We start from the raw sequence: 20939 nt of genomic DNA, 5'->3' as shown, positions 1-20939 counted from the left end.
GAAAATTAATTATGTTTAATAATTAAATTAGCGAGATCCAAGCAAAAGTTATAATTTATTTAAGAATTAATTACTAAAAAGTAATTCATCAGATGTAAATTATAAGTATGATTTATTTTAGGATCTGGAAAATAAGCAAAGTTGTCTCAAATAGACTCGATCGCAAGGACCAAAAATATTAGGTTGCGCTTGGATTGAAGTATTTCAAATCCATGGATTTCGATTATAATTTTAATGTTAACAATGAAACATAGAGAAATCTCAAATTCATAACTTAATTATTTACACATTACTTAGATGGATTAAAAAGGATTCTAAATCACCACTTTATTGGATGAACTTAAAATCCATCATAACTACCATGAATTAACATATAAACATAAAAAAAGTGAATTTGATGTTTGTGGTTATACTTCTGTAAATAACAAAAATGCATTTGAAATCCATGGATTTGAAATACTTCTATCCAAGCGGAGCCTAATGTTATGTGATCCCTTGATTACTTTCCGAAAGTTGCTCTTCACACACCAAATATAGAATAATATCCCTCTTAACTTACCTGATTTCATGACATTCCCCATCTTTATTAATCTATATATCTTCCCTGCTTTATTCCTTCCATAATTTTTTTGATGTATACATATATATATATATATGTAAGTATGTGTATATGTTTTCTTACCAAATATATAATTTAAATAAAACAATAGGAAAATCCGAAAAATTTCTATTATTCAAGCTTGTTTTCTCTAAAAACATTAAAGTTTATTTTTCACTAATTAATATTAATAGAGCGGAGTGTGTGTATGTCACATATATTATATATATATATAGTTGATTATAAGATTTGTGCTTGTGAAAAACGTCTCCTTTTCTTTCCCTTAGCTTTAAAGAAGAACCCAATTCAGTTATTCAAATCTCATTGTAAGTTCATTAATCCACCAAGATCTTCATAAATCCTACACATCATTCGATAAAACATATTTGTCTTATAAATTTTTAGCAAAGTCATATATAAAAGTGTACATATAATTTCTCCGATGTTTTCTTCTCGTTGTTCTTGTTATGGTCTATACACCCTGATCCTCATGTTTCTTATCATGTCCGAAGGTATAAATCTTAACCAGTTTCCATTTCTTTACCATTAAAACTTTGCATTTTTCCAATATATATACATATTGTGAACATCTTCATGGGTTCTTCCTCCTTTTCTGGTCAGGTGTTTTCGGAGCTATATTTACCATCGTAAACCGGTGTGATCACACGGTGTGGCCCGGAATTTTACCCAATGCGGGTAGCGCCGGTTTAGAAACCACCGGTTTCCAGCTTCGGCCAGGCGGATCGCGAGTTTTTCGAGCCGAACCTGGATGGTCCGGCCGGTTATGGGGTCGTACCGGTTGTACATTCGACCTCACCACCGGCCTGGGCAGCTGCACCACGGCCGATTGCGGTTCGAACACGATAGATTGCAATGGTGCGGGAGCGAACCCACCTGCCACCTTAGCCGAATTCACTATCGGCTCCGGCCAGCTAGACTTCTACGATGTAAGCCTCGTGGATGGGTACAACTTGCCGATGGCGATCGAACCGGTGGGCGGTTCGGGTGCTTGCGGTTCGACCGGGTGCATGACTGATCTCAACTGGAAGTGCCCGGCTGAGTTGCGGGCAGCAGGCGGGCAGGCTTGCAGGAGTGCATGCGACGCTTTTAAGAGCCCGGAGTATTGTTGCAGCGGCGCGTTTGGTTCACCCGCCACTTGTCAGCCGTCGGTTTACTCGGAGATTTTCAAGAGCGCTTGTCCCAGAGCCTATAGCTACGCTTACGATGATGCTACGAGTACATTTACGTGTGGTGGAGCTGATTATACCATAACATTCTGCCCTTCACTCACTAGGTGAATATTCCCTTCGTTTCGATTATATGATCTTATTTTTTTTTCACACAGATTAAGAAAAATCATTAGAAAACAAATTTTATACAAACTTCTTATTATATCCTTATTTAATGTTTTCAAAAATATTGATTGCATAATTTTCAAGGTGTAGTTAATAAGAATGTATTATAGTGTAAAAACAATTACTAAACATGTTATATCACTATATATTTGAGACAAATAAAAAAAACGTGAACTATATAATTGAGATGCTCCTATATTCTTTTTCTTTATTTTTTTTTATTATTTTTTATATATAGAAAAATTGCATATATTCGTATTCCAAATATGGATTTTATTATTCTTTATCGCTTTCATTTAATAATCACAATAAATTTCTTCACATATGTCCAATCTTTCTCTTTCTTTTCAAGTGAAAAAAAGATATTTTTGCTTGCCCTTATTAACCAGCTTCCAAATCTTGTCCTGCAATCACTAGCTATAATACGACATGCATGTTATATATGTGTTCATAATATTTAAAAATTAGCATACATCAATCAAAAAAATAAATAGGTGTAAAATAATATATATATCTTTATATGTTCATAATATATATGTAAAAACATGCATGTAAGTCTATATTAAATTGTTCATGGACCATCAACTGAGACACTAATTAATAAGAATTTCAAATTTCTACACTAATATATCGCTGCATAAAATTTGAAATACCTAGTTATTTACAAATTAACTTGTTCTTCTGCAGCCAAAAATCATCGCGAGACTCTACAACACCGATGGTGGCGGGGAATGGGTTACCAGTGCCATCTCCACCAGCCACCGGAACCTTCGATGGTTATAGTTCTGATCAGCCACAAGGTGACTTACCTGCGTGGCTGCCAAATTTCGTGCTAGGTGGCGCGTCCGATCATTCCGTGCAATCTTATCTTATTAGTTGTGTATCGATGATTTTATTCACACTCTCATTTCTTGAATTATATATAAATCCATAAATTTTATGTTGTATTGATCATTTGTTAGGTGACATGACTCGTGTAGCCCGTATATTTGTAATTAAGGACAATTTTCTCACTTTAAATCTTCCTATCTACTTGTAGCTATGATAGATGGTATTCCATCAATCGTATATATGTTATTTATTACTCTGTTTTTGTTTTCAAATACCTTTAAATAGTGGTGAACTCGTAATAATAACTGTGGCTGAGTACACAATGCCACATCTGTTTCACACACTCTATTGGGTACAAAAATCATTAGTAATTGATTTGCGCATTATGATCATGACTCTATATTAATTAATTAGTAAGTGAAAAGTAGCAATTGCTTCATGGTGAGATATGAAGAATATGGTTGGTGGGTGCTCTTTTAAGCAAAGATTTGGTGCTTTACTCCAATTTCAAGCTTGGTAGTTATGTTATTGTTTTGGCAAAAGACTATGGAATCATTTGGTCAGCCATCATTTGCAATAAATATCGTGTGTGTTTATATATTAATGGCTGATCGAGCTGTTTTGCCTACTGCTGATTGGTTAGGAAATTGCAATTTATGTGATACTAATGAAATGTAAAATAAATATATCAATTATTTAACTTGATTGTTAAAATATTACATTTGATATTTTAACTTTCAAAATACTTGAAATAACTTGGACGAAATATTAAGAACGATTTTCCATCATAATGTATCAAACTAAATATAGCGAATGATACTATCATTTACTTGAGGTTTAGTGAGATGTTCTTGCACTGTCATACTAGAGTGGGACAAAAAAGTCGCAACATGACATTTAGTTAATGAGATTCTATACTAAGAGCAGTACTCAAATTATGTATGGTATATAACTTTACGAATGTGTATTATTAATATTATAATGTTGATATGACAAATCATGAAATATTAAATCTACGGTTAAGATAATACTCATAAGGTAAGTTGATTTTGCCAATTGTTTTACTTATTATACCCTAACAATCCCATCCTTCTTTCTTTTTTCTTTTTTTTTTTGACAGGACAATTCCATCCTTCTTTTATTAGTAGTCAACCACACAAAATTCGTTGGCTAGTGGGTTTTGTTTATTTTGGAACTAATGAGGTTAAAAGCATGATTTGTGCTGTCCTTGTGCCAAGGATTGATACATAACAGAATCTTCCACTTCTTTTTACCTTCACGTCGTTAAATTATTGTCCATTAGAAGTGATTAATGTTTTGAATTTTAAAGTATAAAAGGATCGGTCAATAGCAAAATCTTGCATCGTTGAAATTTAATCAGCACTATCTTGCTAGTGACATTGCTTTGTAAAAAATTTACTGTGACTCAGTTGTTCGTTTAATGATGAAGAATATGACTACGAATTGAACATGAATCCAAATAAACGAAACGAAAACCTTTCAACAATATGACGCATCTCCGTTAATTGATATTAGTAACATTCACTTGATTTTTTCCCGTTTTGAATCGAGGCATCGCGTTTGATCCAATGTACCATCTCGATAAACCATTTTCGTACTAAAAATAACACATGCATAGAAGAGCTATCTAGCGACAAAAATACAGGAAAACAAACTACCATTTTTCAACGTTGCAAAGATGAGCACTTAATTTTTGAATGCAGCAGCACCATAAATAATTAGTGATGGTGTTCAAAATGATATAACAAAGTAACACTCAAGTTTCTAAACTCTAATATGGAACCGTCTCGCCTCATCAGGGGTGCAACATCTCGTGAACTTTCTTGACAGAAGGGACTACTCTAAGAAATTATTCCTTTCTGCGAGATCGTCCAGATTTTCCAGATATATACCGACCTACAATTCATCTTTCAAGTCAAATTCAGGTTCTTCTTCAGTCTTGGAAGTAGATTCTGTTTCTTTTGCAATGGATTCGGTCTCAGTTTCTTCAACATCATCTTCCTCCTCGACTACTGCGTCAGGGCTGATTTTGAGACTGTTTTTCACTGAACTGTAGATGCGGCTAGCAAAATCCTTTGGATCGTTGAGTATGAATCCACTTTCCATAAGGGCGGTTTGGTACACAAGTTGTGCTGTTTGCTTAACGCTTTCATCCTGTGGAACAAATTAAACGAAGTATTCTTCTTTGAGCAAGAGTAATCACAACATTACAAACAAGAAAACAAAGCTTGTCATTGAGTCGATATACCTCAGGATCTTTCACCACTAGCTCCCGAAGCTCCTTGATAATAGGGTGTCGGGGGTTAATTTCGAGCACCCTCTTTCCACGCATGTAAGCTTGCTTATTTGCATCTGATAGCGTTTGAGACTGCATAATCCTTTCCATGTTTGAGCTCCAACCATATTTTGATGTCACTACAACACATGGCGAGTCAGCCAAACGGTTGCTTATCTTCACATCATCGACGTTCTCACTGGCCAGAGCACCCTTCCACCATTTGGTCAGGTCCTTGAATGACTCCTTGAGTTCTTTGTCTTTCGAATCCTTTCCAATTTTCAGACCCTCTTTGGATACATTTTGGAATTTCTTGTCCTCGTAATCCATTAAATATTGCATCAGATATTCATCAACAGGATCAGTGAAAAAAATAACCTGCAACAACCACAATGCGGGTATGACTTGTTAGAACAAAAAAAAAACACTCGGCAGGAATTACAGGATGGCCACGTCAACCTAGTTAGTAATCGTTATGGTAAATCAAGGCCTACCTCATAATTCTTCTTTGTCAATCTCTCAAGGAATGGAGATTTCTCCAACTGTTCCTTGCTTGTTCCAGTAATATAAAAAATATCCTTCTGTCCTGATCTCATTCTTGATATGTATTGATCCAGTGACGTCAATTTACCATCTGATTTTGTTCTGCGGGACGATACCAAGAGTTAAGAAATTGCAAATTACCCAACAGAAAAAGAAAAAAAATTAAGACAGTTATAAACCTACGTCTCAAATCGAAGAAGTTTTGCTAAGCGGTTTCGGTTAGTGGCATCCTCAATAATACCAAGCTTGATTGACTTGCCAAATTCATTCCAAAATTTCGCATACTGGCCCTTCTTCTCATTGCTGTCATCAGATTCTTCAACATCTGCGGAACCATTGAATTTCAGATTATAAGCAAAACCACGTGAAAAAAATTATTGAATCACAATAGAAACTGGAAATATACTATGCTTATGATAAGCTTTTGCTCTTCAAGTTAAGAATATCAAGAATACAACAAATACTTATCATTCATTTGATTGACCAACATACTTGAAGGGCACATATTTCACACCTAATAGATTGTTTACCTTTCTTTTTATCAGATTCATCGGGATCCTCTTCAGCAAGTTTGCGGATCATGTCAAGGGCCTTACGAATGAGTTTCTTCTTAATTGTTTTCAAGCTGCTGTGTTGCTGCAGCATTTCTCTTGATACATTAAGTGGTAAAGTATCAGAATCGACAAGGCCCTGATCATATAAACCGAATAATCGTAAAAATTAGGTAACCAAGCACATAGCCGTTAAAATAAAAGTGTCATTTTTATAAAGAAAGTTACCTTCAAAAAGTTTAGGTACTTGGGTAGAAGATCATCAAATTCATCCGAAATGAACACCCGCCTGACATACAATTTCAAGTTGGACTTCTTCGAGTTGTAGTAACTCTCATACAAATCTTGAGGAGCCTTAGGTGGCACAAACAACACAGCCCTGAACTCGACATCACCTTCCGCGTTGAAGTGACTCCATGCTAATGGCTTCTCTTCACTGAAGTCCTGCAAGTTGGAATAAGTTTCCATCAAATTTGAAACAGATCAATCATTGTCTACCTTTGTTGACATGGGCCCACTGGATATTGGAAATACCTACCTTGGCCAGAGAGTGATAAAATTTCTCGTACTCTTCATCGGTGACTTCTTTCGGATTCCGCAGCCATACAGCTTTCATATCGTTCAAAAGTTCCCACTCATAGGTAGTTTTCTTAACTTTCTTTGTCTTGGGTTTCTTCTCATCCTCTTCTTTCTCAGCATCGTCCTCCTCCCCTTCATCCTCAGATTTACTTTCAGCTGTTAATGGAGCACAGCAATTGGTGACAAAATGAGCAACCACTAGAAACTAATTCAACTTAAAAATTATGTGAAGTTAGACAAGGTGACAAAATATGCACAACTATTTAGCAGAATACACAGATGATATGTCATACATGTTTCCTCTTCGTCACTTGACTCATCTTCGTCCGCTGGTAACTCTTCCTCCACTTCTTTGCTAGCCCAGAGGTGTATTGGGAAGTTGATAAATTCAGAATACCTTTTGACCAATTCCTAGAACAAAAAAAAAAAAAAAAACATGGCAAACATGATGAAACATAAGATAAATTACAATTACAATAATATATAAACCAAAAAACACAAAGGACAAGCAAATGAATTTATGCATTCCCTTACAGAAAATAAAATTGTCACACGAGGATTACAAACATATGAAGACACTTACCTTTAGTTTGTTCTCATCTAAATATTCTTGAGCTTCATCTCTGAGATGCAACCTAATTTCCGTTCCCCGTCCAAGTGGCTCATTCCAAATATCTTCAGAAATGGCAAAAGCCCCATCAGCCTTTGACTCCCATACATGCCTGGGAAAAGTCAAATTTTGAAACAATCATGACATAGAAGATAGTTTACCAGAAGAAAATATCTGATAATGATGATGATATCCTAATAAATATATGAACACATAACTACAACACATACTGTTTATCATCATTATGTTTGCTAATCACTTCAACGTAGTCAGCCACAAGATATACAGAGTAAAATCCAACACCAAATTGCCCAATAAGGTTAAGATCTCCACTCGTCTGCATTTTTTCTACAAATGCTGTATAGAAAAAGGTCGTTGAAAGTTAAAAACAAGGAAAATCCGATCTCTATAAATGCTTTCAAGTAAAGTAAAATCAACTGTTGAGCCATTATACACAATACAAACAAACATACACACACCTGAAGTTCCAGATTTGGCAATGGTTCCCAAATTCTTGATCAAATCCTCCTTTGTCATTCCAATACCTCTGTCACGAATTGAAATTGTTTTCTTCTCTTTGTCCAATGTAATCTGCATTTATTAGTTCATAATAAGTCGTGTCCATTAATTTTCAGAAAAATATGTTCATTATACAATCTGATAAAACAGCTTAAAATTCCACAATAAATTATTATGATTACAACACTCAACAGGCAGTCAATACATAATCAAGAAATATGATGTCTATAAAATTCTAATACAGCCACTTAACAGACTCCAGAGTACTTTCATGAAAATCTGAAAAATTATTCTTTACAACATTGGAAAAAATGTTTCATGCACCAGTAATACCATAATCTAATGCTTAAAAGCTTCCTAAGAAATGCTAAATGAAAATTTAGCGAAACTGATTAAACTAAAGCCAATAAACCACGAACCTGAATCTCAAGCTTTGTATCATCACCTTCACCCAAAATTTCTTTGTCGGTGAGTGACAGGAATCTAATCTTGTCAAGTGCCTAAATCAGCAATAAGCATACATCAAACACGAGCTCTTTCCAGCGAAGTTGATGTGAATAACAACAAACAAAGGGGAACAACAAAACTCACATCAGAAGCATTTGAGATCAACTCTCTCAAGAAAATATCTTTATTGCTGTAAAGTGAGTTGATAATGATGTCCATAAGCCGCGAAACTTCAGCCTGGAATTGAAACTTCTCCGCATCGGCACGAAGAGTTTTCCTTGATATGGACTCAGATTCTCTAAATAACAGCAGCAAATGACACACCCCAAAATATAGATTGATTATTGATAGGTTTAAAGTGACAAACAGTATTTAAATGAGATATGATGATGGTATTTCAAAACACCTCTTAACAACATCAGAATCTGTAGATAATCCATGGGGAACAGCTCCAATCTTATCTTCCACTTTGGGCGGATCAACAGGAGCATCCACATCAATTTCTGCATTTGCATGTAATTTCCTACCTACAAATTAAGAAATTCAGTTCCACGACTCCAATTAAGCAGCATCAATATCATTCCGAACAGATCCTAGGCATAAAACACAACCGAGAAACACTAAAAATTTCAAGGATTGCAGTACTTGTTCGACTTTATCCAGAAGAGCTGGGATCGCAATTGTATTGGAGAATTATGCCTCTACCAAAACATTTCTCAGTAAAAGAGTAACAACATTCTCCGATCACAGTAAGCAGCAACCAGTATGAATTCTACTAAAGTGGTGTTTGAATTTCGTAAAGAAGAGCTTTTTTTTAAGCATTTGCAAACATTACCTAAACGCTCAACTACATAAAATAGCTTAAACCGTTGCACGTCGTTTCGATTTAATCCTAGAGCACAAAACTTCAGGATAAACTCAGATAGCGAAGCAATAAGCTCAATAATTACCAAAAAAAATCACAATAGATGCATTTCAACCAGATCCTCGCATTAAACATCAGAACAAGCATCGAGTGACAAGTGAAGCTCAAAATCATAAGCGAAAAAAAAAAGATCATCACAAAACTTGTTGAAGTACCTTGATCCGGAAGGAGAAACAGAAGGCATAACAAGAAGAGAACGGAAGGGATCGTCCACTTCCTCATTGCTCGAATTTGTATTAAATTTCAGGTCAGATTTAGGGCTTTGGATTTGGGTGAGTGATCGAGTAATGTTATATAGTGAGGGTTTTAAGTAGGGGGGTGCCAGTGCCACGATTTAGAGCAATCTGATTGGTTTGGATCTGCCAGCGTGGAATATCAGACGGTTAATGTAAGCCTGTTGCCCACGTGGATAATTTTTATTGGCCGATACAGGTTTATTAGACGTGGAGCAGTTTTGATGGCTCCGGAAGCGTCCGCGAGGGAGACTTGGGGGAAGACTGCACCGTGTGGAGGGACAAAGGATAGCACTAAGCTCACCTTTCATATAATTTTTTTTTTGTTATACAAGTAAATACTATATAGTTATTTCAATTATTTCGGAATTGGTTTAATATTATATGTAATGGTTATTTCCCCAAAAAAAAAAAACTATGTAGAATATAATAATTTCAGTTATCTGAAAATTAAGCATCAATCATGCAATATGTATTAATTCATATTCATATCCGTATACAAGAAAATGAGTAAAGCTGATCAAATGATTTCATTCTTAAAACAGGTTGGCGAATTTCATATTATTAATAATTAGTTTTGATAAATATGTATACGCGTGTGTACATATCATTACTTGTTATATTAAATTTTTTTAAAATATTTTATATTAGAATCTATGCAAGGAAATACACGATTATTTCAAACAAGGGACTCTAGTTATGCGTTCATTCACTTTGTGATACTGAAATAACTACCTTTTTTTAATCTCTTGCCCATCACAGCAGTAAGCATTAAAGAATATCCATCGATTCAAACCATGAAAGCAAAAGCAGAGTAAAATGTAGTCTCTATAGCTTCAAAAGATGTCCAACGACAACTATTTCACAATTTGTGACTTGACTATATATGATGCTATATACAAGAGCCAGACGACAAAGTTCCTGTGACACAACATGTGTAACAATCTGAGAAATGTATATCCAGATCAATTGTTACCATCAATTCCCAGATACTAAATAATATCTGTCAGTTTTTCGACCACTAAGTCAGATGTAAATCTTTTTCCTTAAGCTATAACTATTGCTATATAAAACCATTAGCATGTTCTGATGGGTCCTAATCTGATTCCAAGAAAAGCAGAGAATCTATTTCCATGGTGGTGTAAAATTTCTATAAGGGGTAATGCCCCAAACCATTATCTGGTTCTTTTCGCTTTCCACTGATAGCTGAACTGACCGGAGGTAAGGTATTAGTCCTCAGCTGATCATCCATTGACCTGACTGGACCTAAGTTTAAGAAATCTCCGAGGACTAGAGGTTCCTTATCTCCATCTTTAACCATGGCTCCACAATTTAGATCGAAACTGCTCCCTGAAGGGCCAGCTCCATCCGATGGGATTGAGCTCATCATGTTTGATACGAAATAGTGGTTGAGAGAAACCAGCGCCAGCAACTTGGGGGATAACAGGTGATCCTATAGAATCTACCATGTACGGAACTGCTCCTCCAGATCCATAAAAAGAGGAGGAGAAAGGCAAAGCAACAACTTCCGGAACAGGTGCAATGTTATTGTAACCATAAACTGAGGAATGGGCGTATGGAAGAGCAGATCCAACGGCAAAACAATTCTCTGTCCTACCCACTTTAACATCAAATGTAAGCCCTGGTGTTCGGCCATTTGGAAAGGGAATCGTTTGTGGAACAAGATCTATAGAATCGACCTTCACTCTTGCTGCCATAATGGAAATTATGGACTCGTCCGTTTTAGTACCCCCTGTAACATTCACATTACTTGAACAGGAAAGATCATAAGAATCATTTAGAAAAAATGGTTGATCATTCAGATCAATAATGCTAACAGGCTGCTTCGATGATGCTGAAGAAGAATGAGACTGAGGTTGGCGGTCATTTGCTTCGGGTAAGTGGTCTTCATTGTCTTCACTTGTAAGATTCAAATCCAAATCATGACGTTCAGATTTTCTTGAATCTGTTTCCATGGAAGATTCCCCAGAATGAAGACCAGAACATGCAGGAACTTGTTTACACTGCAACAGGTCTCCACTTTCAGCGATGTTCAGATCAATATTATAAAATCCTTGGGGCAGTTTTGGAGTGCTACTGATAACCCCAATGGTAAGACCCTCACTGCTCTCAGAACATTGGCCAGGTGATGTAGGAGGAGAATAATTTTTGTTAGCTGAATCTTTCCAACCAAGATTGGCCTCAAACTGCACGGGAGAAACAGGGAGTCCAGGAGCGGTCGCGTCCCTTGAAGCAGAAACAATAGATGTCGTTCTAGTTTGATTCCCAATATGATCGATATCTTCTGAGCAAACTTCTTGATTCAAGTCATATTTACATGGGCCCTTTCCGGTTTTGGCTTCTTCATGAGCAACCTCAGTGACTTGAGAGGTTTCAATATCTTGGGTGCTACTTGTCTGTGCCGTGCCTGGGTTTTCGATGCAAATTGCAAACTCGTGCAGTGGTGAAGCTTCAGCAGACAACCCTGGGATATTCATCACCTTATTATGTGATCGTTCATTATCATGAGATTGATTTTCACTCACAGGGTTCAGGTTATATTGATGCTTATGACCTTCTGGTGGTTTCTCAGAACTGCAACCTTGTTCTTTGGATTCTACAACTTCACTCTCAACCTGTAAAAGGCAAATTGGCAAGAAAGGTCTGGCGATGAAATTCTACATTTGTTTCCATAACAGCCATCGTCCATGACATCTTTTCCACCAGAATCAATTTTCTTTGAATCAACAAAAGGTGGACCTTCATCGCAAGAATTTTCGTTTTCTTGTTTCAATCCAAAGAAAATAATAATAGTAGGGAGAAAAAATTTCAATCCGTTGAATTATCAATGAATTATAAACCCGTGTGTCTTTGAACCAGATTGTATTTATAGGATAATCAATAACGATTCCAAAAATTATATTCTTTGTACATGTAACATGAATCAAGGAACAAATAAGAAACTTGTATCAGCTAAAACCGAACCCAACATCGAGTACATTGTGCCATGCAGTCTCCCTTGCAATCTACATTGTAACCCAGGACCTTGGGATTTCGAAGAAGGAGGTTTCTCAGTGGTTTTCCTTGTATACCCCATTCTTTTTCCAAAATCTGCACATTTGTTTTCAGTTCATTCTCAAGGCTGCATCCAAGTACCTCAGGGAATTTCTTGAGAAGTTTACCAAGATCTTCATCAGTAAGGCCTAAATCCTTTAAATAATTCAGTATCCCATTTACTACCTCGAATCTTGGAGATTCCTTACTCCGCTCCTCACCCCAATAAGGAGAATGAATTCGACCATAGGCTTTGCCCAGAATTTTCTCTACTTCCATGTCAGAAAATCCGAACAAGCCAATGGCTTGTTTACAAGATTCCCATGTGTTCTCATCTTCATCAGTTACAACTGCATTTTGAGTGGGGGCAGTTGAATGCAACTCCCGACTGCTAGACACAAATCGTGTGGGCACAGAATTTCGAATGTTTGATTTTATAATCAGTTTGCTGCTTGCTACTGAGGCAGAATCAGACTGCAAGGTGAGAAGAAAATTGTTGTGATCAAGCTGTTTGCATAAACACGCCAAGTAGATGAAAGGGCGTCATACATCTGACATAGACATGCACTAAGTGCCGACGGTACAGGAAACATTCGCAGAAATTGGAAAACATGACCCTTGATTCAATAGATGCACCATTACTCAACATGAGTTCATGGATTCATATATGTTAAGTTCTTTTGCACTTGAGTATGGATACTTGATAACAAGAAAACAACAAATCATCAAGATCGAAACTTTGTGACTTCGAACTTGATCTCCCACCTTATAATGGCATCTACAACATACAACTGAAATTTATGTAATTATCGTTGTGTTGCTAATTCTGGCATTTTTCAGCCTGTACTAGGCTCTTTAGCTATTCTTTCCCAATTACCTTTATGTTTGCAGGAATTTATGAAAAGAAACACCAGTTAACTAGACAGATTCCTAGTCAAAAACAAATTTCTACCATTCTTCGGTTAATGGGTTGTTTTTAGGTGTGCACTTTGCAGTGGGTTCGCTTTTTAGCTAGACAGATTCCGAGTCAAAAACCAATTTCTACAATTCTATCCGTTAATGGGTTGTTTTTTGGTTTGCACTTTGCAGTGGTTTCACTTTTCAGACGCTTAGAACAAAATTACTCTCCTAGAATAGTAAACCAAACAAGACTCACATAAGAACAGAAGCAAACTGTTGAATCAAACATCAGTAGAGGAGAGGCCAAACATTTTCCCAGCATCCCTACCTAAAAAAATCAGAAGAAAAGAAAGTAAAGTGACCGATAAATAAACAAGCAACTCCACAGTAGGAATTCTAAAAGTTAAATTTTTGCTAACAGATAATTAAAATTACTCCAATTCTCATGTAGTCAGAATTACTGTCTCATTTCCATCAACGAGTTAACGTAAGCTGGAAAACAGGAACAATACAGAGTACAAACACACACCCAGACACAATCAAGCACAGATTACAGTAATAAAGAAAACCCATGAAGGAAAATTATGAATCGATTATAAGTTCAATAAAAATTTGTAGAAAAATAAGAAAAGAGAGTACCTTGGATTGCTTGACTGAAAAGGGCGTGCGATGGGGAAGATGAGCAGAAACTGCGAGCCGGTGCGTTCCACTCCACGAGACTCTCCTGTCCAGATCTTTACAAAAAGCGTGCCCGCTTTAACGAAGTTCTAATGCGACTTCAACTCTCCAACATTATTTAAATAATAAATATGACATGTTCTGCAAAATAAAAACATTAATTAATTAAAAAATAAAAGGGCAATGCACTATTCATATTGTTTTTTACTCTAAAAAAATATTGTTTTTAAAATTTATATTTAGAAAATTGGGATGAGGAAAATTTCAGAAGAACTGACTTGTCGAAAACGAGTTGGTGATTAATATTTCGTTTAGTAAAAACTTATTGTAAAATTGTGAATAGACCGATCGTCATTGATTTTCAGTTCATATGCAATTATTTCTAATTCATATTAACTGATTTTTGATTGTTTTTTGGTTCGCATAGATTGATCGATTTTCAATTTATATTGATTGATCTCGACCAAGTATGTTGGTTTTTACTGATTTTGAAAAATCTCGGCTAGTTTTCAGCTTATATCGATTGAGTTTCTCGACTGGTGTTGACAGGTTTTGATCTTATATCGATTGACTTTTTGTTTTGGACTGGTCTCGACTGTCTTACAATTGTTTTGACTGATTTTGGAGAAATCTCGACTGGTGTCGACTGCTTTTAGTTGCTTGTGAGAAACTGGTGTTGATTGCTTGTGTCGACGACTGACTTTCTCGAGTGGTGTTGACTGCTTTTCACTGCTTTGGACTGGTCTCGACTGTCTTATAATTGTTTTAACTGATTTTAGAGAAATCTCGACTGAAGTCGACTGCTTTTAGGCTGCGTTTACTTAAGAGATGAGCTTGTGAAAGGATAGATTAAAATGTGATTATTATTATAATTTAATAGGATATGAAGTGGTTATGAAAAAATAATAATATGTTTAGTTTGATGAATTAATTTAGGATTGTTTTTTTTCTCTTTTCACCATGTATAAATTTATAATCCCTTCTAAAGTTTAGGATTAAGAATCATTTCTAAATCCCATTATTAAAGGGCGTAAGGATTTATAATGATTTTTAATTTTACATCTAAACATAGGATTAGTCGGTATTAATAATGTTATCCCTCGTTTGTCAAAGCAAGTAAACACAGCCTTAGTTGATTGTGAGAAACTTGTGTTGACTGCTTGTGTCGACTAGTTTTCAGCTTATATCGACTGAGTTTCTCGACTGGTGTTGGCTGCTTTTCGGTGCTTTTGGATTGGTCTCGACTGCCTTATAATTATTTTGACTGATTTTTGAAGAAATCTCGACTGGTATCCACAACTTTTAGTTGATTGTGAGAAACTGGTGTTGACAGATTGTGTCGACTGGTTTTCAGCTTATATCGACTAAGTTTCTTGACTGCTTTTTCAGTGCTTTTGGATTGTTCTCGACTGCCTTATAATTGTTTTGACTGATTTTTGGAGAAATCTCGATTGGTGTCGACTGCTTTTAGTTGATTGTATTTTTTGGAGAAATCTCGACTAATGTCGACTGCTTGATTCTGCTCCTCCTTGGTTTCGAACCCAGCTAACCAAATCAAACAAGAGCTTTGACCACTAATGTTTTTATTTATTATTACTAATAAAAATATATATATGCAATTATAGGGTAGTCGAGACCAGCCCACAAGAAAGAAAAGCAGTCAACACCAAGATTTCTCCAAAATCAGTCAAAATAATTATAAGGCAGTCGAGACCAGTTTACAAGCAATGAAAAACAGTCAACACCAGTTAGATTTCTCCAAAATCAGTCAAACTCAGTCGATATAAACTGAAATCCAGTCGACACCAGTCGAGATTTCTTCAAAATCAGTCAAACTCAATATATTCGATCGAGATCAGTCGATATAAATTGAAAATGAGTCGAAACCAGTCGAAAATCAGTCTATGTAAACCAAAAAACATTCAAAAATCTGTTCAAATGAATTAGAAATAACAACATATATATGAACTGAAAATCAATGATGATCGATCTATTCATGATTTCGCTTAAAAATATTCAAGAAAAAACTGAAAAATGAGCGCAAAACAATGGTCTTTTGAATCATGTCACTATCATTTATATTTTATATAAACACACCAAAATTTACACAAATCCACAAATTTCTTATATCATACTACTACATATCTAAAATTTTCCAATCCCTCCAAGAGGCAAGAGCTAACATTGACCCCATTCCAAATCATAATCCAAGCAATTGTATACTATTCACTACCATTTGCCGACGTCCACACCAAGCCTCCACCATTTTATTTCTTACTCAGAATATCTAAACCTACACCATCAGAGCTAAATCAAGACTTCAGTCGAGATTCGAGAGACGCGTTTGTAGTTAGAGTTTTAGAAAATTGGGAGCAGACTGCGGAGGATTGGTGAGCATGTGAACAACTTCCCTCATAGTAGGCCTGGCAGAGCTCTCATCCTCCACGCACATCATGGCGATCTTGAACAAGTTAACGGCACCGGTCACTTGATATCCGGTAAGCCTACAGTCGACCACAGCCAGCAGTGTAGCGGTATCTGATGGTTGTGCTAGCTCTGATGCTTTTTTCCTAACCCATCGGACAATGTCAACACCGTCACCGAATTCCCCCACGGGCTTCTTACCGGTGATTAGTTCTAACATCACCACCCCGAAGCTGTAGACATCACTCTTCTGATCGACTTTCAATGTGTATGCATATTCTGTCAAACATCCAAAATGCAAAGCTCACACAAAAGTACAATACAACAAGCTTGATTAACAACAAAACAACTCAATGCATGGAGGTATAGTAATAGAACCATGTTCAGTGAAAATAACACTTACCAGGGGCAATATAACCATAGGAACCAGCAATGGAGGACATGCACTCGGAAGCATCTGCGTCGTGCAAGAATTTGGCAAGACCAAAATCAGCAACATGAGCCTCGTAATCAGAATCAAGTAAGATGTTATTCGACTTAACATCCCTGTGTATAATTGAAGGCGAACAATCATGATGCAAGTAACATAACCCTTTTGCAGCCTCCATTGCGATCCGAGACCTTGATTCCCACTGCAAATGAGCGCCCTTCGTACCATGTAACAACTCCCCTAAGCTTCCATGTGACATGTATTCATACAGCAAGAGATTGGTATCCTTCTTCGACAAGTATCCTAGGAGTCTTACAATGTTCCGGTGTTTGATACTTCCAAGTGTCTGAATTTCTGCCATGAATCCATGATCATTGTAGCTGTTACCACGCCCACGTCCGATTAATTGTTTTATTGCAATGTCTATTCCATTAGGCATGGAGCCTCGGTAGACAATCCCGGCTCCTCCTTTGCCTATTATGTTCTCTTCTTTCAAGCATTCAAGCACATCCTCTGCTTTAAAGTCTAGCCTCTGGAATGCCGTTAGTTTCCAGGTTCTTGATCTCTCCAGCCTTCTCTTTCGGACTATAATCCAACTTACAGGAAGCAGTAACAGAACAGTAATCAAGACGATGATTACAATAACCATGTTTGATGAACGTGTTTTTTGGGAATCTTGGGATGGGCTTGAGGCTGATGGACAATAGGAGCTGTTGGAAAAACAGAGCTTGGGATTTCCGATGAAAAACCGGTCATCCAGGTCACGCAGAAGCCCCGTCAAGGGCTTTTTTCCGGATAAATCATTGTAAGAAAGGTCTAATACAGTCAAGCTTTTCATCGAACCAATCTCACTAGGAATCGATCCCTCGAGTCGGTTTCTTGACAAGTTGAGAACATTCAGATTCTGCAGTCCTGGAATGCTTCTGGGAATTGCGCCATTTAGATTGTTTTGGCTTAGATCAATGAATGTCAAGTGGGAACTATCGGCAACTGAAGCTGGAATTTCCCCGGTCAAGCTGTTGCCACTGAAATTTAGCATAGTAAGTTTCTTGAGTTTGAAAATTTCGTTCGGAATCTCACCAGAAAACTTGTTTACATCGAGTGATAATATCTCAAGATTTATCAAGTTCCCGATAGCTGGAGGAATCTTCCCTGAAATCCAATTATTAGACAACGAAAGACTTCCTAGAGTGGTAGCAGATATATCTTCAGGCAGCTCTCCGGTGAAGAAGTTATCGTTCAGTTCGAGCATGTCCAGCAGCGGCAACCGGAAAAACCCTGCCGGAATAGTTCCATTCAAGTAATTCTTCTTGATTCTGATACGACTCAGAGACTCGCACTCACCAATTTCATCCGGAATCGGACCATAGAAAGAGTTATCCATCAAAATCAAAGTTTTCAACCTTCCACCTTTACACAAGTCCTTGGGTATAGTTCCCGTTAGATGATTCTTGGTCACATCCAGCAGAAACAACCTTCCATTCCTTCCTAGATTTTCAGGTAAACCCATCGTGAAATTATTGTTCCATATCTGTAAAACTTCAAGATTCGGAAGATCGCCGATGAACCCCGGAAGAGGCCCCTGGAATTTGTTTTGAAACAAATTGAGCAGCGTCAAATTATTCAGCTCTGCAAAACTCGACGGAATTTCCCCGCTGAGGTTGTTAATGGAGATGTCTAATGACATCAAGCTTATCATACCGGAGAGCTCCGATGGAATCAGACCCGTCAGATTATTCACCTATCCGAAACGACACACGTTTAATTATTTATTTACGCAACATATATGTGCCTGTGCATTAATTACATGTACATCGTGACACAAATGGGAAGATTCGACTTTCGAGCATTGTGAAGTCTATATAATTACCTGAACAAACAAAGTGTGCAAATGCTTGAGATTTCCAAGACTTCCCGGGATCTCTCCGGTTAGATTGCACATTCCGAGATCAAGAAGCTGAAGCGTAGAAATTGAGCCAAACTCCGGCGGAATCCCACCTTCATAGGTGTTATAATACCCAAGATACAGCTCGCGAAGATTCGGTATCCTAGCCAAGCTAGCAGGAATTTTCCCCGTCAAGCTATTTCCCTGTAATGCCAAGTGCGTCAAGCTTTCAAACTCAGAGTAAATCTCCGGGATCCACCCCGAAAAATAATTCCCAGCCAGTTTAAGAAACTTCAGCTTCTTCAACTTCACAAACTCAACAGGGAGCTCCCCCGTAAACTCATTGTTGTAGATATCAAACACTTCAAGCTCGGATAGTTTCACCAACATTTCTCCACGAAACGTGCCGTTGAAAAAGTTCCAACTCAAATTCAAGCATTTTAACCAAGCCAAGTTGGAAATCTCCACAGGCAGAGACCCAGTGAGATTATTTCCAGCCAGCGTGAGATTGACAAGCTCGCTGAGCAGCCCGATTTCCGGCGCCAACGTGCCGAATAATGGTAGTTTGGTGACGTTAAGAGCCACCACGCGTCCTTTGGCATCGCAAGTCACGCCTAGAAACGAACAATGAGCCGACGGAGACGGCAACGGCGGAGCGACCCATTCTTCCAGACCCGAACCCGAAAACCCGACCAGTGATGACTTGAGCTTCAACAAGGTATCAAGGTCGGAGTATGCATGGAGAGATATCACTGCTTGGAAAAAGACGAAGAAAAGAAGAAGAAGCGAAGATTTTCTCATGGGTTGAATCAATGGAAGTCCCGAGTAGCTTCAGAAATCAGAATAAGATAATTCGTACAATTTGGATGAGTAATTATAGGGTGCTGAAAGAAGTAAGAGGGAATCGAAGGGGCCAAAACTCTTTAAATTATTAGCAAAAGAATGTGGCTTTCTGTTTCATCTTTATCCCTGTAAGTCTTTTGCTTCCTGCACCATGGATCAACCTAGGTACAATACAATGTTGTCGTTAATATTTTCATCAAGAACTTATTTTAGATTACACGGCTTATTTTTGAAATTATAACATTATTACACGTTAATTTTAACTTACAGAGACATATGTTCTTGATATAATTTATAATTTAAAAAATAACCTGTAATCTAATTTTACATTACAAAAGACAAACAATGTTGATAAAAGGAAGAAGCGTGGACTTGCAGTATTAAAATAGTAGAAGATACTCCTATACCAATCTCCATTAATATGTTGTCTAAAGGTGGCTTTTTACATATATATGCTTCTTGTTCTTATAATTGGGACTTTTATTATGGAAGAAAAAAACTATATAGAATTTAAAATAAAATATATTTCGTGTGATTATTGTTCACTACATATGTCTATATCGGCTTTTTAATGGATGCAAAAATTGTTCGAAGTTTTAAATAATTGAAGATAAATTTAAAGCCGCAGAAATTGTGCACAAAAAGGAAAGCATTACATATTATTCTTCAACCTCTACATTCTTCCACTTTGAGAAGAGAACAGATTCACTCCGACTAAAAGAGTCAGTGGAGTAAATTTTACAATTAATCAGATTCCAATCTAGGACAGTGGATATGGCGAATAAAGAGGGCCTTTTTTTTATATATATATATAGTACAACGAATCCCAAATTGGTAATGCGAACGAATATAATTTTGTATATGTGTCTATATTTTTCTCGTAAAAATATTATGTGATGGCATTGTATTTGGATACAAATGTCAACCTAGGACCATAAAAAAAACTAGAAATACAAAGAAGACTTTTGATATCTTATTCAACGAAATTGTTGAATATTTTTTCTACTCGAAAAATACGTATGACCAATCGAAACAGTAAAGTGATTTGTTTGATAAATATCGGGCAAGTGACCAAACTATCACATTATATATTTATATTTAATTTCTTGAGATAAATTATTGGGTAAATGAAAATCGAAGTATATTACTTTATATTTTTTTTCAAAAAAATAATTTTCATAAGTAATTTTATGACTCGCAAGTCACATCGTGCAGTGTGTCTCAATTCTATAATTTGA

General features: G+C 36.6%; 5 protein-coding genes across 7 annotated transcripts; 1 reads left to right on the top strand and 4 right to left on the bottom strand.

Moving 5' to 3' along the window:
- Positions 1–922: 922 nt before the first annotated feature.
- LOC140863737 (thaumatin-like protein 1) lies at positions 923–1896 on the top strand. Its single transcript, XM_073267354.1, has 2 exons — positions 923–1110; positions 1220–1896. Exons 1-2 carry the CDS (start codon positions 1041–1043, stop codon positions 1894–1896), a joined length of 747 nt encoding a protein of 248 aa, XP_073123455.1. The 5' UTR covers positions 923–1040.
- Positions 1897–4465: 2569 nt separating this feature from the next.
- LOC140860085 (endoplasmin homolog) lies at positions 4466–9563 on the bottom strand. Of its 2 annotated transcripts, none has more exons than XM_073262849.1 (15): positions 9410–9563; positions 8736–8856; positions 8474–8627; positions 8302–8382; positions 7843–7954; positions 7594–7720; positions 7337–7475; positions 7047–7164; positions 6713–6912; positions 6403–6618; positions 6154–6313; positions 5807–5948; positions 5575–5725; positions 5054–5458; positions 4466–4959 (listed from the first exon to the last, which is right to left on the bottom strand). In XM_073262849.1, the coding sequence occupies exons 1-15, from the start codon at positions 9474–9476 to the stop codon at positions 4702–4704; spliced, it is 2451 nt and encodes an 816-aa protein (XP_073118950.1). In that variant the 5' UTR covers positions 9477–9563; the 3' UTR covers positions 4466–4701. The 2 variants fall into 2 exon arrangements, with proteins under 2 accessions (XP_073118950.1, XP_073118951.1); XM_073262850.1 differs by having other exon boundaries at positions 6713–6909.
- A 509-nt stretch (positions 9564–10072) lies between these two features.
- LOC140861892 (uncharacterized) lies at positions 10073–12253 on the bottom strand. The gene is made up of 2 exons (XM_073264894.1): positions 12248–12253; positions 10073–12165 (listed from the first exon to the last, which is right to left on the bottom strand). The coding sequence occupies exons 1-2, from the start codon at positions 12251–12253 to the stop codon at positions 10801–10803; spliced, it is 1371 nt and encodes a 456-aa protein (XP_073120995.1). The 3' UTR covers positions 10073–10800.
- Positions 12150–14191, bottom strand: LOC140863844 (uncharacterized). The gene is made up of 3 exons (XM_073267576.1): positions 14081–14191; positions 13698–13769; positions 12150–13015 (listed from the first exon to the last, which is right to left on the bottom strand). Exons 2-3 carry the CDS (start codon positions 13761–13763, stop codon positions 12461–12463), a joined length of 621 nt encoding a protein of 206 aa, XP_073123677.1. The 5' UTR covers positions 13764–13769; positions 14081–14191; the 3' UTR covers positions 12150–12460.
- A 1992-nt stretch (positions 14192–16183) lies between these two features.
- On the bottom strand, positions 16184–19787 carry LOC140863965 (receptor protein kinase CLAVATA1). Of its 2 annotated transcripts, XR_012144075.1 has the most exons (4): positions 18844–19787; positions 16947–18714; positions 16350–16822; positions 16184–16281 (listed from the first exon to the last, which is right to left on the bottom strand). XR_012144075.1 is itself a non-coding variant. In XM_073267787.1 (3 exons), the coding sequence occupies exons 1-3, from the start codon at positions 19657–19659 to the stop codon at positions 16470–16472; spliced, it is 2937 nt and encodes a 978-aa protein (XP_073123888.1). In that variant the 5' UTR covers positions 19660–19787; the 3' UTR covers positions 16190–16469. The 2 variants fall into 2 exon arrangements, 1 of the variants encoding a protein (XP_073123888.1); XM_073267787.1 differs by having other exon boundaries at positions 16190–16822.
- Positions 19788–20939: the final 1152 nt, after the last annotated feature.

The sequence above is a fragment of the Henckelia pumila genome, chromosome 4 (genome assembly GCF_033568475.1).
Source record: "Henckelia pumila isolate YLH828 chromosome 4, ASM3356847v2, whole genome shotgun sequence".
In the NCBI taxonomy this organism is placed as follows: domain Eukaryota; kingdom Viridiplantae; phylum Streptophyta; class Magnoliopsida; order Lamiales; family Gesneriaceae; genus Henckelia; species Henckelia pumila.
Note: the sequence above shows the minus strand (reverse complement) of the source record. Positions and strands in the feature narration are given on the sequence as shown.

What these genes read in the sequence shown, in the direction of transcription:
- LOC140860085 (XM_073262849.1), bottom strand. Translation starts at nt 9,476, where the DNA reads ATGAGGAAGTGGACGATCCCTTCCGTTCTCTTCTTGTTATGCCTTCTG. An exon ending in TAGATGAGAACAAACTAAAG is followed by an intron (nt 7,165 to 7,336) that starts GTAAGTGTCTTC and finishes TTTTTGTTCTAG; the next exon opens with GAATTGGTCAAAAGGTATTC. An exon ending in TGACAAAGAAGAATTATGAG is followed by an intron (nt 5,459 to 5,574) that starts GTAGGCCTTGAT and finishes TGGTTGTTGCAG; the next exon opens with GTTATTTTTTTCACTGATCC.
- LOC140863844 (XM_073267576.1), bottom strand. Translation starts at nt 13,763, where the DNA reads ATGCTGGGAAAATGTTTGGCCTCTCCTCTACTGATGTTTGATTCAACA. An exon ending in CAGTTTGCTTCTGTTCTTAT is followed by an intron (nt 13,016 to 13,697) that starts GTGAGTCTTGTT and finishes CTCACCTTGCAG; the next exon opens with TCTGATTCTGCCTCAGTAGC.
- LOC140863737 (XM_073267354.1), top strand. Translation starts at nt 1,041, where the DNA reads ATGTTTTCTTCTCGTTGTTCTTGTTATGGTCTATACACCCTGATCCTC. An exon ending in GTTTCTTATCATGTCCGAAG is followed by an intron (nt 1,111 to 1,219) that starts GTATAAATCTTA and finishes TTTTCTGGTCAG; the next exon opens with GTGTTTTCGGAGCTATATTT.
- LOC140863965 (XM_073267787.1), bottom strand. Translation starts at nt 19,659, where the DNA reads ATGAGAAAATCTTCGCTTCTTCTTCTTTTCTTCGTCTTTTTCCAAGCA. An exon ending in TGCACACTTTGTTTGTTCAG is followed by an intron (nt 18,715 to 18,843) that starts GTAATTATATAG and finishes CGTTTCGGATAG; the next exon opens with GTGAATAATCTGACGGGTCT. An exon ending in CTATGGTTATATTGCCCCTG is followed by an intron (nt 16,823 to 16,946) that starts GTAAGTGTTATT and finishes GATGTTTGACAG; the next exon opens with AATATGCATACACATTGAAA.